The sequence below is a fragment of the Gopherus flavomarginatus genome, chromosome 7 (genome assembly GCF_025201925.1).
Source record: "Gopherus flavomarginatus isolate rGopFla2 chromosome 7, rGopFla2.mat.asm, whole genome shotgun sequence".
NCBI classification, from domain to species: domain Eukaryota; kingdom Metazoa; phylum Chordata; order Testudines; family Testudinidae; genus Gopherus; species Gopherus flavomarginatus.
The window spans coordinates 52,313,892-52,328,840 of record NC_066623.1 but is presented as its reverse complement, the minus strand read 5'-3'; the positions used below and the strand labels follow the sequence as shown (position 1 = coordinate 52,328,840).

Sequence of the window (14,949 nt, the reverse complement as noted above, 5' to 3'; positions counted from 1 at the left end):
TTTCATGTGCTTATCTTCCATTATCTGACTTTTGTACGCTTAAATATGTAACTACATTAAAATCAAGGTAAAAACCTATTTTAAGGCAACATTCTGGTTGAGAATTTGTTGGAAGTTTTAATGTTTGTTGTTACTTTAACTAGGGAACAAAGTCTGGACAGGAAAGTGGAGTCGAACTTGGAATAGAAACGATTCAATTTGGAGCCCCAGCTTCTAGTGGTAGTGACAGTGAAGTTGGCCCTGTGCTTTCAGAGAAGCCCACTGACAAAATACCTGAACCAAAAGAGCAAAGACAGAAGCAGCCTCGGGCAGGACCCATCAAAGCACAAAAGGTAAGGAAGAAGATCTTTAGTTAACAGTAGAAGCCTTTATAGTGGGCTCCTAGGAAAAATACCAAAACTGGGGCTTGAAAGAAATTAAAGGAACTGTTACAGGTACAGTCCAAATAAGACAGACCTCCTTTCCCACTGTGTTAGTCAGATATGCCATGTATCAGCTTACACAGTTACCAAATCAGCCATGTAAAAAGATTAAAGTGCAAATATATGCTGTCTGGGCAATCTAAGCCTCCTTCAGAACATCCAAACCTACTTCTTTAAAGTGGGGATGATGTCTCTAAAGTCACTTTTTCATAACAATGAATGTATCAATAAATGGCCAGTCTTGGTTTTCCTTTAAAAATTGTGTATATACATTATATTATTTATACTGTCATGTTTAGAGCCCCTAACTGATCCTCCTTTCCTTGTTGTATGCCAAAGTGCTCATCCCCGCAGGAATTTTAGCAGTTTAGAGGGGATGGAGGAGAAAACTCCTGCGGTATAGGACAGACTGGATTGATCTGCTAACCAAATTGGTCTTGACCTCTCTTCCTCACAATGAAATACACAGCCTTGTAGGAAATAGAGGGACAGGAAGAGTTGGGGAAAAGGGGAAGAACACCATCTTCTCACACCAAGGTAGCCCTCTCCAGCTTTTTGGAATAAGTTGGTAGTTAAGGTACTGACCCTAGCCCTGAGTTCCCAGGTCCTCTTCCTGTTGTCTAAGTCCCAGCAGTGGTCCCAGTACATTTGTCTACTGGGAACCCCTTAGTTTTTTTCCTGAGGACAAATTGATTACTTACCTCATCATAACTAAGAAAATTGAAGGTCATTAGAGTTCATCTACTCGTTAAAGAGCCAGCATAGTTTTGATAACTGTTACACTGACCAGGTAGCCTGTAATCCAGTGATATTTGCATAATTTAAAGTTAATAACAGCAGAGCACTACTCAGACTAAAGGTTCATGTAATTGACTTGATGAAAATACATTGGTAATCAACAACCTTATAAAATATAACTGAACTCAGTCTTGTATTAATAAAGTGTGTATATTGTATGTATGTCAAATCACTTATATTGGATTTACGTAAAGGTGATCTGCAAAGGTAAAAAATGCCATTTTGTTACTTTATAACGTATACAGATTATATAGGTAGACCGTCTTTTTTTTTTTCTGCTTATTTCTACGTTACAAATATCGGGTCTTATCTACTTTGTTTTTGCTGGTAGGACTATAACCTCATAAGACAAGAGAATGAAGTAAGCTATTGATTGGGGGAAGAGATTTTCAGTAAAACTAAACCCAAATTTTATAGTTAAGGCTCAAATGTTTAGGACTTCTCTGAACTAGAAGGTTGTACTGCTTTAACTATACTGCAATGTACTGTGCTCGGGGATGGAATGAGAGAGGCGAGGAAGGGTGAGGGACATAAGTGGCCACTGTAGCCAGCACGTTTTCCCCCTCCTTTCTCAACAACTTTTGAGCCCTACAAGTGCAAACGCTGTGGGTAAGAGTTGTCTTTGTCTCCATTTAGGGGCCTCCCCGCAGGCAGACATGTAAAGAAGGGTCTCCTTTACCTGTCTCTGGAGAAATTAACGTCCTCATTCCTTGCCATGAAGTACTTGTGGTGAGGGAGAAACTACCAGTCTCTACCCTGCCCACCCTTAGCCTCCGTTAATGTAGTAGGATTTTGAGGGCTGCCCTGCCTACCCTAGTCCACTAGCTTTAAAGAGACATTATGCTGCTCCTGCTGCCCCACAGTAGTAGGCGCTGAACTGCCTCCTGTAGCCCACCCTCTGCTGGTGTCACCATCTATTAAGAAGGGAGTGGCTTCTGAGTGTCATAGCATGGTATTAAACTTATTCTTCTTTTGTGGCCACAGACCAACACTCTCTCTGTATAACACAGTTATAGAGAAATCAAATTTACATTTAAAACCATTGATAATATAGCCATATACCATCGCAGCCACCACTGCTACAAAAGAAGACAGGGAAACCCTTGCAAATTTGTGTTTGTGTTTAAAAGCTTTTTAGTGCAAACACTGTGGAGGAAAGCTCCGGCAAATATCCATACACCGAGGACTGAGAACCCTCCGCCCATTTTTCTAGTGCTCCAGCAAAAACAGAAGACTTGATATTCCTGATATTAGTAAGGCTAAAAAAGTCTTGTTAAACATTACTAGAAAAAAAAAGTTGGGCTGTCTTTAGACAATATATTTTAAAGTTCACTAGTGTAATTTTTTCTTCTTTGCATGTCACTTTTAATCTTTAGACTGACTGTTTAATCCCATGCCATTTAATATAGCACTCATGGGAGCTCTTCAGCCTAAATCTTTGGCTTCCTGCTGGTAATTAGTCCTTTCAGTTGACATGTTTCAGGTACTCGTCTGGTGCCGGTTAACATGTCTAACTAAACTACCCTTTCTTTAATTTTAAAAAAAAGCAAAAACAAAAAGACCCAAACCTACTGTTTACACCCTCAAGGAACAGTCGCAGACATTTGAGTCTTGGTAGATGTCAACAAAATGTTTTGACTCTTACTCTCTTGAACATATAAAGATTTTGTTACAACTTCCTTGTTTTTAAAAAAAAAAAAAAAAAAAAAAGCCAACACTGACAAGTTAAAACACTAATTTAGCTTCCAGACTTGAGTCCAGTAGAAAACAAAGAATATAAACCTGGTCCTATTGGGAAAGAGCGTTCGCTAAAGAACAGAAAGGTGAAGGATGCCCAGCAGGGAGAGCCCGAGGGACAGGAGAAGCCCAATCCCACCGCTGTCAGAAGTCCAGACCCTGTTTTGACAAAAGAAACCAAAGCTGCAAATGAACTGAGTACTGAAATAGGAACAATGATCTCTGTCTCTTCTCCAGAGTTTGGAACAAATACAAAGGTAAGACAAAAAAGTGGCACACTTCTTGAACATTAATAAACAGTGTATGTAAAAGAGAGAACATTTGATTAACTGTAACCAATTACCCATGGCCCACTGGTCAGTTAATGTCTGAATTCAGCTATGACATTTAGTTGCCTGCTGATGAAATCATTCAGATATTATATAGAAGAACTTACAAAACACTGGAGTTGAAAAGTTAGACCATTTGCCTGTAGTTGTTCTCAGGAAGTAATATTTAAAATGAAGCACTGCTGTGGATTATATGCCCTGTATGTGACTCGGGTTGAAGTGTTCTAAACTGTTTACACCGCCTCACCAGTGATTACAAGTGCTCACTAAGTAATAGAAAAGAAGTCTGTGCCTGGAGCCCTAGGTTCTGGTCTGTGGGAAATAGCACCAAAGAGGTTAGAGTAGGCAGAAGCGTTACACTCAGTGCCTGATCTGAAGTTTATCCAAGTTGTGCTAGAGCGATATGGTCAACCATCATCAGAGAACTGTAGCAAAATGTTGGAGGGAGAATCAGTTTGCAAGTTTGCGTACCACAGCAAAGAAAGCAGCATGCATCAAGCTTCAAGATAAGCTTTAGGATGGAAACATTTTCAAAAGCACTTAAAGAATTTAGATGTCCAAATCCTATTGAGTTTCAATGAAACTTCAGTGCTTTTGAAAATTTTACCTAATTCCCTCTGTGGAATGTGGTGAAGATACTTAAACGTCACTGTACGTTCTCTGCAGATTGCTCTCTGATTTTATGTAGACCTTTTGTAATAACACTTTGCTTGCTTTCAGCCCTGATCCTTAGCTATGCTGTATTGACAGCACAAAATGGAGGGAGGAGGAATAAGTGGACATTTTAAATAGGAACTAGTGGTTGTTTCAGTAGCAGGTGGACGCATACCACCCACTGGCAAGACAATTTAATAACTCAGGACTTCCAGTTTGTAATGTTCTGTCTCAGTTGCCTGCAGATAGTCTTGAGCAGGAAGTATTACTCTGTTGCTAGCATTGACATTATACTTGATATATTGAGGAATCTGAGATACTATTGACACCAAGAATGTTGTTTAAATAGTTGTAAGTTAGCCAAAACAACTTACAGATATGCTTTCAACTTTTTTTAATCCTTCAAGCTGAGTAGCCACATGCTCCCCAGTGAACTGGAAGCAATCTGCAGAGCAGTTATTGGAGGCTGCACATCCTTGGAAAGGTTTCACCCTTGAGAGACATGAGGGATGGTACATAACCTCTGCCATGGAGAAGAGGTTGTCTCTGAAATCTCTGTTCTAGCCTAATAAATTTTGAATGTTGTTTTTCCTGTTGCTAGGAGTGTAAAGTTTTTGTTTTAAAGTGTGTTGGCGAGTTTGAGTAAATTGTCAGTGCTGCAGTTTTTAATCTTGTCTGTATCTGTGTGTTGGCTTCCCTGAACCAGCAGACTTAAATGGCTTGAGCCCACCAAAAACTGGTAAGATGAGAAGCGTAACTTCTGAGGGCCTGAAGTGGTATTATTGGTGACTTGCCGGGGAGACCATGACTGCATCTTACTTGTACATCCTGGCTTGAACCTAGTTCCTTTATTGTCAGAACCCAATGGGTTTTTTGTAACCCCGTGTTCTAGGACCAGATCATCCCATTGAGGCCTATCGGGGTAAGGAGAACATAATCATCTTTGCCTGACTCTTCCCAGGAAGCATTCAGAATGGGAAAGGTGCCTCAGCTGGCTATCCAAAAGCAAGGCCCTGAATAGTAGCACTACCAGTGTACATTGACATCCTCTTGTCCTCTCCCTAATCCCAAGAAGTTACAGGCAACCCACAAAGGGAGAAATTGGCTTTTGTGATATTTTGGCTCCTTTATTAAGTATAAAGAAGGCCTGAAAGGGTGGGTTTGTATTAAGTTTTTTTTAAAATGTAAGGTGAAACTATCAGGAGTATCAAGTCTGGTGTCTCCAGGAAAGCTTAAAGGACCAGAGTGCTGAAATGCGAGCTATGCCAGCCCTTAGCTGAAATGTTCTCTCAGATCTTTTCTCCCAGCAGTTTGAGTTAAATAGGTGTTAACAAAAGTGTTTTCAACAGTTAACCTAAATATTCCTTGCCCTCTCAGTTGTTCAAATTTCACTCATTATTGTGATGTCATAATCATGTTCTTCATAGATTCCTCCATGAAAAACAGGTAGACAAATCTTAAATTTTGTGTATAAAACCAAGCAGGAAAACTGTATTTAGAAGAGAAACTTTCAGGCTTTTTTTAAACATTACCAAAGCAAAACACAAATCTTTGCAGACCACCTTTGAGGTGGTGGTGCCATCAACTTCAAATCTAGTTTTTAAAGTAGTTTTGGTCTCATGCCTGTCCCTAAGTTCCTCTGCCAGCTTTTGTTTTCCAGCCACATTTTTGTGTCTTTTTAAAATGTTTTTCTCCTCTTATTCCTTGGGGAGGACCCAGTCAAAGTGAAACTGACTGTACAAGGAAAAACAGATGATGGCTATACAGTTCTCTAAAATGCACAAAGTAAAGCCAAATTAAAAATAGGGGAAATTTTTCCTCTATGTTGTATTAATTTTAGATAGCATTAAAAGTAAATAATTTTCTAACAAGTGATTTAAAAATTTTTAAGCTAAACACAGTGAGCAGGGTTTTTTGTGTTTAAAGTCAACTGCTCACATAAGGGGCTCTTGAGTTTTCCATCTGTCAGGTTGCAACAGTCAAGGATACCTTGTCTGCTACTCCCAGAACCAGAGCAGAGTGCTTCACCCATTCAAAAAAGCTCCATAACGAGAGCACCCATGTTGTTCAGTCATGTTCTTTACATTATAAATATAGAACGTCAGCATGATGATGATCTATATAATATGAGAAGAGAGACATGTTTTTTGGAGTTGCTGCTGCATCTCATTTGTTTCAAAAGTTTTATATTTCTATGGTGAGACACCACTAGCTGTCTTCTAAATCTAAACAAATAAACCACACTGGCCTCTCCACCTCCCCCAGAAATCAATTAAAATATGTATACCACATCGTGCAATTCATAGGTACAGTCAACAAAATCGGTCCTACCAGTTTTGAAAGTAATGGAATCTACCTGGTACTGACTTGTAGTTAATGGAAGTTGGCTCTTTAAAAGAAGTTAAAATGTCCCAATGGGGCTGGGAAATGGCTTAATTTGCAGTCTGAAATGGATGAGCATTTAACAACCTCCTTGGCTTGGACACTCACCTCAAGCCAGAAACAAATCAAACTTCTTTTCAGGTAATACATAATTTAGCTTTAAACCAGCCTTTTCCTTCACAGCAAGTTCTCTTCTCAGCACCAGCTCCTCTCTCTGTCTCTCGGCTTCTAGATTAATCTCAGCTTTGTACAATATTCTCCTTCTTTTTGGCAATTTAGGGTAACTGGGAAAGTTGGCCCCACTGTTTCAGCCTCTGGTTGCCCATACAAGTTAAACAAAGTCTTACACATATACTTCTCATTTTTTCTTGTGATATTGCTTTGGAATTTTATTTAGATAAATGGAAATTATTGGTTTCTTCAGTATGACATTAATAAAGATAAATAACATCCTTGCACTACAAAAGGCTAAGACAATCATGTAGCGCTGAGAGGAAGTATTTTTTTAGTCTCAAAAAGACAACCTTTAAACTTTGTTCTTAGTGTTGTAGCCATGTTGGTCGCAGGATATTAGAGACACAAAATAGGTGAGATGTTATATTTTATTGGACCAACTTTTGTTGGTGAAAGACACAAGTTTCTGAGCTGCAGCTTCTTCAGATCTGGAGAAGGTACTCCTGTGTCATCGTAGGTAAGGCTAAGATTTTGTCATGGTTATTTTTCGTGAAAGTCACGGGCAATAAACAAAAATTCATAGAAGCCATGATCTGTCTGTTACTCTTGCTGCTGTGGCTCCATGGTTTCGGCTGCTGCCACTGTAGTAGCTGGGAGCTGTGGGGTTCTCCCTCTGCTCTTGGCAGCTGGAAGCTGCAAGGTGACAATGTATCCCAAAGAGAAAATGGGACACCCCCAGCCGCTCACACAAGGCATTTCCCCTCTCCCCCACGAGGCTGTCACCCATTGCTGGAACCCTGAGGAGGGCCCCCTCAGGAGTCTTGTCACCCGTGGCTGGAACCTTGCAGGGGGCTGCTTGTCGCTGCTGTCGCCTGTCACTGGAACCCTGCCAGGGCCCCACTGGCTGCCCGTTCCAGAGACCCACAACCCCTGGGGATGAAGCAGAGAATGTCAGGGAGTTCTCTGGAAGGGTTCTGTGACATAAATGTAGCCTTAATCATACCTAAACAAAAGGTGGAACAGATTTAGTGTAAATAGTTAACACATTATAAGAGACCATTTAAGGTGAAGTGGCCAGTTAACACCTCTGCAGGAAAAAAGTGGAGTTAGTGGGTTAGAGCTTGGCTGCACTACAAAATTAAATTGACTTAAGTCCAGGTACAGCCATCTGCAGTAACTAAAGCTGTGTTTCACATCCACACTATGAGCATGGCTACACTTGCAGATGTAGAGCGCTGTGAGTTAAACCAGCCCTCGGAGAGCACATTAGGAAAAGCACTGCGGTGTGTCAACACTGTCAGATTCATGCGCACTGGCGTGGCCACATTAGCAGCTCTTGCAGTGCAACAGAGAGCAGTGCATTGTGGTAGCTATCCCAGCATGCAAGTGGCTGCAACGTGCTTTTCAAATGGGGAGGGGTGGGGTGGAGTGTGACAGGGCCCACGTCCAGACTAACCCGTGGCATCGGCGGGTTAAAATCGATTGCTCGGGGATCGATATATCGCGTCTAGTCTGGACGCGATGTATCGATCCCCGAGCGCGCTTACATCGATTCCGGAACTCCATCAACCCGAACGGAGTTCCGGAATCGACACGGAGAGCCGCGGACATCGATGCCGCGCCGTCCAGACGGGTGAGTACCTCGATTTTAGAAATTCGACTTCAGCTACGTTATTCACGTAGCTGAAGTTGCGTATCTAAAATCGATTTTAATACCCTAGTCTGGACGTGGCCAGGGAGTGTGTTATGTATATGTGGGGGGGAGAGTGGGTTTTTAGGGAGCTGAGAGCATGTCACCATGCTGTCTTGTAAGTTCAGACAACAGCAGACCCTCCTCCCTGCTGCCTCTCTCTCACACATACTCAGCAGCAACATTCCACGCTAATGGTTACTTTATCCCAGAGCAGATAAGCATTCTGGCAATCAGAAATGGAGCTTTGCAAGGCCATATACGCAGTGCAGCCACTTGACTTGCAAGAATTATGGGACGTTTCCAGAGGCTGATCAAAGTGCAGTAATGCAACACTGATGCTGGGGCATTTCAGCTGAAGCACCGCAAGAGTTATGCTTCTTGTGGAGGTGGATTATCAGGAGCACTCCAGCTGCAGAGTCCAAGCGCTCTAAGTGCCTTGCCAGTGTGGATGAGTCGTGAGTTAGGGTGTTTAGGGCTGCTTTAATGCGCTCTAATTAGCAAGTGTAACCAAGGCCTGTGCTGCTTCTGTCATTTGTGCATGTCCTCACCTGGAGGGCTTCCCCTGACTGAAGTGGGGCATTATGTTGCACTGACAGCTGGAGCCCCACCATCCTGGGCTGACAGCCGCATACAGGGCTCACAGCTGGAGCCCCCTTGACATGAGGCTGACAACCCAAACTGTCAGCCCAGCGCAGGGCTCACAGCTGGAGTATAGGCTGACAGGTTCCCTGCAACACAGTAGCCAGTCTGCAAGTGCCCAACTGGAGTCAGGATTCTGGGAGCTGCCAGGGTCTCCACACTGCAGCAGCAGCCCTGAGAGCCACATCTGCAACCAGGATTCTTAGCACTGCTAGCCTCCCATCTCCAGGACCCCAGCCTACCAGCAGTGAAACTGACATTCTTGTCAGTTTCACAGCCGATGTTATTTCATATTCCGGCTCCAGCTGTCACTGCATCTCTGTCTTCTTCCTCAAAGGGAGCCTGCATAACACCTTCAAAAGACAACCTTGGAAGCTTTAAATTCATAACTTTGTCAGACATTCAAAATCATGGTTTTAATAAAGACACTGGATTTATGGCTCATTACAGCATTCCAGCCCCATAACCTCCACATTTTGTCCTGACAGCTGAGGTGTTAACTGGCCACTTCACCTTAAATTGTCTCTTACAATATGTTAGCTACTTATGCTAAACCATCTATCTGTTCCACTTTATATTTATCTATAACACTGAGTACCTTTCACAAACCTGAAGAGCTCTGTGTAGCTTGAAAGCTTGTCTCTTTCACCAACACAAATTGGTCTAATAAAATATTTTACTTCACCCACCTTGCGTTTTTAGCAACCTTTTAATTTTTAGTTCAGTAAAAAAATTCTTCCAACAAGAAGGGTGTTGCCTACACAGACAGTTTGTGGATTTTCTTGTAGTTAAGACACATGATTGGTATTCTAGGCCAACATCCTGAAGGCACTTAACTTCTGTTGGGTTATTTAAATATATTTGATTGTAAAATTCAACCAAATGTACAATTTTATTTATAGTCTCAAAGAATGGTAGGTTGATAGAAATCCTAGATTTTAAATGCTTCAGCAGCTTCACGAGGAAGAGGTTTAAATGTGAAGCATCTACTGTCGGTTCTGTCTGCCATCTCCCTGGCAGTTAGATATTCATTGATTTAGTGACTGTGTACCTTCGCATTCTGATTCGCACCGTTCCTGATGAAGTTTGTCAAGTCTTGTCAAGACATCCTTCCTTTGGTTGTGCTGATGACTTCTTGGGGGTTTAATCAATATCTTGGTAGTGACTCAGCCTTGAGAAATGCAGTGGGTATACACCTGTTTTCATAGGTAGGGAGTGGGCTTGATCCTCCACTGTTACTAGATCAGTGTAACTACACTGGCATAATATGAAGAATCAGGCCTCTTATCGTCATAAAAACCTATAATTTAGTAAGTGGCAAATACAGCAACGTTGCTAGTGAAAGTGAACTCGTTTCAGTCTTGTCCCAAACAATGTTGAGCCCTGTAAGAATGAAGATAACGAGAAGCCTGGTGCAGGCTCTTTGCACCTTTTAGAAGTTACTTTGGTTTTGACATGTAAAGCATCTAACTTTACAATGCCTGCTGGAACATTGCTCTGTTCAGGCTGCTGGGACAGCAGTTCTCAAACTTTTGTACTGGTGACCCCTTTCAAATAGCAAGCCTCTGAGAGCGACCGCTCTCCCCTCCCCCCGCCCGTTATAAATTAAAAACACTTTTTTATATATTTAACACCATTATAAATTCTGGATGCGAAGCAGGGTTTGGGGTGGAGGCTGACAGCTCATGACCCCCCCATATAATAACCTTGTGACCCCCGAGGGATCCCGATGCCCAGTTTGAGAACCACTGTGCTAGGATCTGTGCTAGGATCTTCGGATCAGGTTTCACAAGTGACCACTCCAGTGATCTACATCCTGAGATCATACTTGTAAGAGTGTGGTCAGAAGTATGTATGTATTTGGCAACCAGAGAGGACAAGAACTAAACCATATTATTCAAGTTATTTCTCTTCACCAACCCTAGCAGGGAGTGGTGGCAGTGGATACTAACTCAATGGAGAGACTTCATTGGAAGCCAGTATCAATACAGAGAACACAGAGCAGGAATTTCAGATCAATATCAAGCAACATACCTAGCTTATTCCCTGGAAATATTCCTGCAGGAAGTTATCACTTGATGATTATTGAGCATAATGAATTTATTGAACAAAGGGGGATGTATGTACAGTATCCTGGCAATCACAGGCGGCAGCTAGTTCAGTTAAAAGTGAACCTTGGATCTTAGTGCAGGGAAACCTAAATAGGAGGGCAGGTGAGCGCAGCAGAATGATCCTGGATAAGGAAGACTGGAACTTTCATCCTCATCTATTCCATGAAATCACTTTCCAGTGCAGAAAAATCCAAGAGGGAAATCATCCATGGAAAAATCATGAAAAGTACTTTCCAAAAGGGATCCAGGAACAATAGTTGACTGTCTCTCCACTAGTATTGGGCCAAGGAGCATCTTTATACTTTTTCCCAATATTTCTGAACTCAGGAAGTGTTTTTCAAAAGTTAGTCTTGCATAGTAATTAGCAGACTTAGAAATGGCAATTTGGTCCTCCTTTTGGTTCCACACAGGACCCAACATCCTTTTGCGAGGACTAATTCTACAACTCTGTCTAGTCGCACTAAGCATGGTAGTATAGCTTTAGAGAAGGAATCCTGGAGACAGAAATGCTGTTTGGAAGAGAGCATAAAACCTGTCTTTGTATTCCCAAGAGTTGGCTTTGAATGCTCATACAAGAATTTTAATGGCTTCAGGAACTAATGCAATGAGTTTTCCATCCTGTAATGAGCTAGTAAAAATTCTTAATGTTTTGCTTTGAGTTGACTTCTTAGTTACCTTTTTTAAAATGTGCCAAGATCTTGCCATTTCCAGATCAATTTCTTTCACTGGCCACTTGCCACCAGTGAAATTTCTTGTATGTGCACTTGGAAAAAAAAAAAGTCTCAGCCCTTTAGAGAAAAGTGCATATTCATCCCCTCCATTCTTTTTTTTTAATCTGGAGAGCCTTATCTTTCATCTGCTTACTTAAGAAACATCTGATCTTATTTTATACTGTTTTCTTCTGTTTTATAGCCGTGTGCCTAATATTAAAAGCCATTAACTTTTAGAAGTTTAAATACAACTTTTATCATCTGGACCACATACATATGGACCACATAAAGGCGAGGCTTTCCTGGGATATGCTGCCTCTCTCAGAGCTGAAATCTTCCACAAATTCTTCTAGTGCAAAGTAACTCAGCAGTGAGAATTGCTAGACATGCCTTCTGAGAAAATAAATTAATAGATGTGATGAAATTCTATCATCATACTGCTTGGTGAACTGCTTCTATGTAAAAGATAGTCAGACCACTGTCTGAAAAGAGTAAGCCTGAGACTAGAAAACCTAGTTTAGATAGGGGGTTCATTTTAATGGACTTATTTTTCTTCACAGGAGTCTGTGACAGACTACACTACACCTTCTTCTCATCCTAACAATGTGGCTGCTAGCAGTACAAAAATGGAGGAGACTTTGGTGACTAATGTAAGTCTATTGTAGTGAATCTCTTCATTTTAGGTCAGGGAAAATGTATTTATACTCTTGTCTTCCTTTTTAAAAACACAGAATGTTACATTCAGTTAGCTATTAATAAGGTTTCCATTATGTTAACCAGCTGCTCATTGTGTAATTCCACTGTAAAAAAATAATAATAATAACTTAAGTTTGGTTAGTGCCTGTCTGAGTTCTTTGTTACATGGTGTTTTTTGTTTTTAAACAACAAAAAATTTGGAAGCCTATGTAAGGGAAAGATATTTTTAGAGGATACTTGAAAAGAGATGGGGTCAAGATTCAGGAAGACAGTTCCAGATAGGAGGAATTTCAGAGAAGTTACCCTCAACAGCATTTGTGAGACTAAGGGAAAGAAGAGGCCTGTACTAGAAGTTAGAGATGGAGTCTCTAAGATAGACTAAGGAAAGTCCCCAAAAGACTTGTTTTTAAGGAATTATTTTGATCTGGATCCTGAAATTAATTGTGGCTATCAAATGTGAGGGAATCAGCTTAGTGGAGTGTTTAAAGTAGATAGCAGCGTTCAATCGTAATGCTTGAAGTACTTCTCACAAAGCCAGCAATCCTGGCTTTGTGGATTTGTTGTCTGTATTAGTTTTTCTTATATGGTGAGAGAGAGTACTAATTAGTGTATGACTCATAGTGACTTCAAATATATCTTGAACTTGATAGTCTCTGTCAAGAGTAGGAACCTGAATCTTGTGATTTCTGCTATTTTGAGCAATGCAAATATAACTAGCTCAGAGTTGACTGGATTTGGGGGAATTGTGATAGGGCCTACTCCTACGTCTCTCCCGAGAGAGCTTATAGTTTAAAATAAACTTTATTCCTATTAAATGAACTTAGTGATAGCAACATCCTTTAATGCATTTTTGTGGCAGTGGTGTTTGTAGCTACTCCTGTGCACCTCTTCTGTTCATAATGCTGTGATTTTTTTTTGTGCTGTTTCAGTGGTAGACTCAAATCATAGGCAAAATACGATACTTTGTCTTTAATTCCTTGGTCCTGCTGATCTTGGTGTATTGCCTTGTTGCCTGGTAGAGTTGGATACACACATAGGAAATATGGTCTCCCAGCAACAACAGATTCGTGCTTTTGTCTGGTTTCATAGTTTCAGTACATGTATTTTGAGATTAATCTCATGTGGCAGCTCCATATGCTCTGTACCTAAACTAAGAGTTGATGATAGACAGGAGCAAGAGACTATTACTATACCAAGGATTATAGCAACACTTTCTCAGATCTTGTGTTTAGGAACTTGAGCAAATCCATCATTAGCTTTTTCTTGTGCAACAATTGATTTCATTTTGTCAAATTTGCATTCTTTCTCCTAAACTTGGCCTTTGTATGAGAGCTCTATTGAAAGAGAGCTAGGAAACTAGAAATAGCCGTATGCAAGCATTAGTTGCCAGGTATAGTTTTGCTTATTTTGTGGTCCTGTGAGTTTGAAGAACATAGTGTTTTGTTTTTGTAGAAGTTGCATCTCAGAGTTTGGATCCTAATACGGCCAGGCTTGATTGTGGAAGAATTTTGTACCCCATTGAACTAAAAATAAATTTTTGGGCTAAATCCCCAAAGAGCTAAATGACATTTGACTATACAGAAAACATTGATGCATGGACAGATAAGCCTGAAGTCACTCTCAGAGATGACCAGTATTACATGAAGACATATATTAAATAACCTTTCCCTTCCAAATTTTCATCCTAGTTTGTCAAAACATCCCTGCCAAAAGCTCAAGCCTCAAAGAGAATTTAATTTGTTAGCACCGCTTGAGCATGTGCTCTTAAGGGGCTTTTGTAGTAGACTTAGTTAGAATGTGATGTGTGTTGCCTGCCTTTCAGGTGCCCTTGCCCCACACCCTTCCCCTCCCTAGGAGGGAGACTCTACAACAGAGCTCCAGCCTAACTCCAGTTTCTCCCGCTACCGTGGACCTCACCCTCAAGGTATGTACCACATCCCTCTAAGGGTCATATTCTTGCATGCAAGGGAATAAGATAATGGAGAACTTGCTGGTGAACCTTTTTAGAGCCTTCCTTTGTTTCCTCTTCTGAACTGCTTTTGCATATAAACAGATGGCTGAAACAAAAGGGTGTATCAAAGGGGATGCATTAAATTATAAATCTCTTTAACCCCATTTTGCATTAACACTTGGCCTCAATCTTGACTCCCACTACTCGGAGAGTTAATTCTAGGGAGACACATGTAAGAGTAAATATTGTGGCATGCTGCTCATGACAGAAACCTGTCATATTTTGACGTATTAGTGGATAGGTCTGTTTAAAACAAGCTGGTTACAGATTGATGGTTGTACAGGTTTTTAAAAATCGAGTAGTGCATTGGCTTCAGCAAGCAGTACTTGACTTTCTTAGCTCTTTCCCTTTGATTAGTGATGTGTGACTGGTACAGTTAGATTGGAGTAGTAAATAATGAAAAGTAGGTTGGCAGTAAGTTATTTTATTTTGTGTCAACAGCTATTGTCTCATATAAACTAGTACAAAAGTGCTTCGCTATTTTTGTGGTGGTTGACATTTCATGCTCCTTTATTGTGCAGGGTGGAGCAAGTATGTGAGAGCATTTGGTCTATGGCATGTATGTAGTCTGATGTTGGGACGGTTTGGATTGT

General features: G+C 41.0%; 1 protein-coding gene across 12 annotated transcripts in view; it reads left to right on the top strand.

The window, feature by feature from the left end:
* PRRC2C (proline rich coiled-coil 2C) overlaps positions 1 to 14,949 on the top strand; it is a 139,634-nt gene that overhangs the window by 83,944 nt on the left and 40,741 nt on the right. For 8 of the 12 annotated variants that reach the window (XM_050962951.1, XM_050962959.1, XM_050962949.1 and 5 more), the window contains exons 21-24: positions 144 to 332; positions 2,963 to 3,214; positions 12,210 to 12,299; positions 14,168 to 14,269. In XM_050962951.1, the coding sequence (XP_050818908.1) occupies positions 144 to 332; positions 2,963 to 3,214; positions 12,210 to 12,299; positions 14,168 to 14,269 (633 nt within the window). The remainder of the gene's footprint in view (positions 1 to 143; positions 333 to 2,962; positions 3,215 to 12,209; positions 12,300 to 14,167; positions 14,270 to 14,949) is intronic. The other 4 variants (XM_050962957.1, XM_050962953.1, XM_050962956.1 and 1 more) reach the window with 3 other exon arrangements.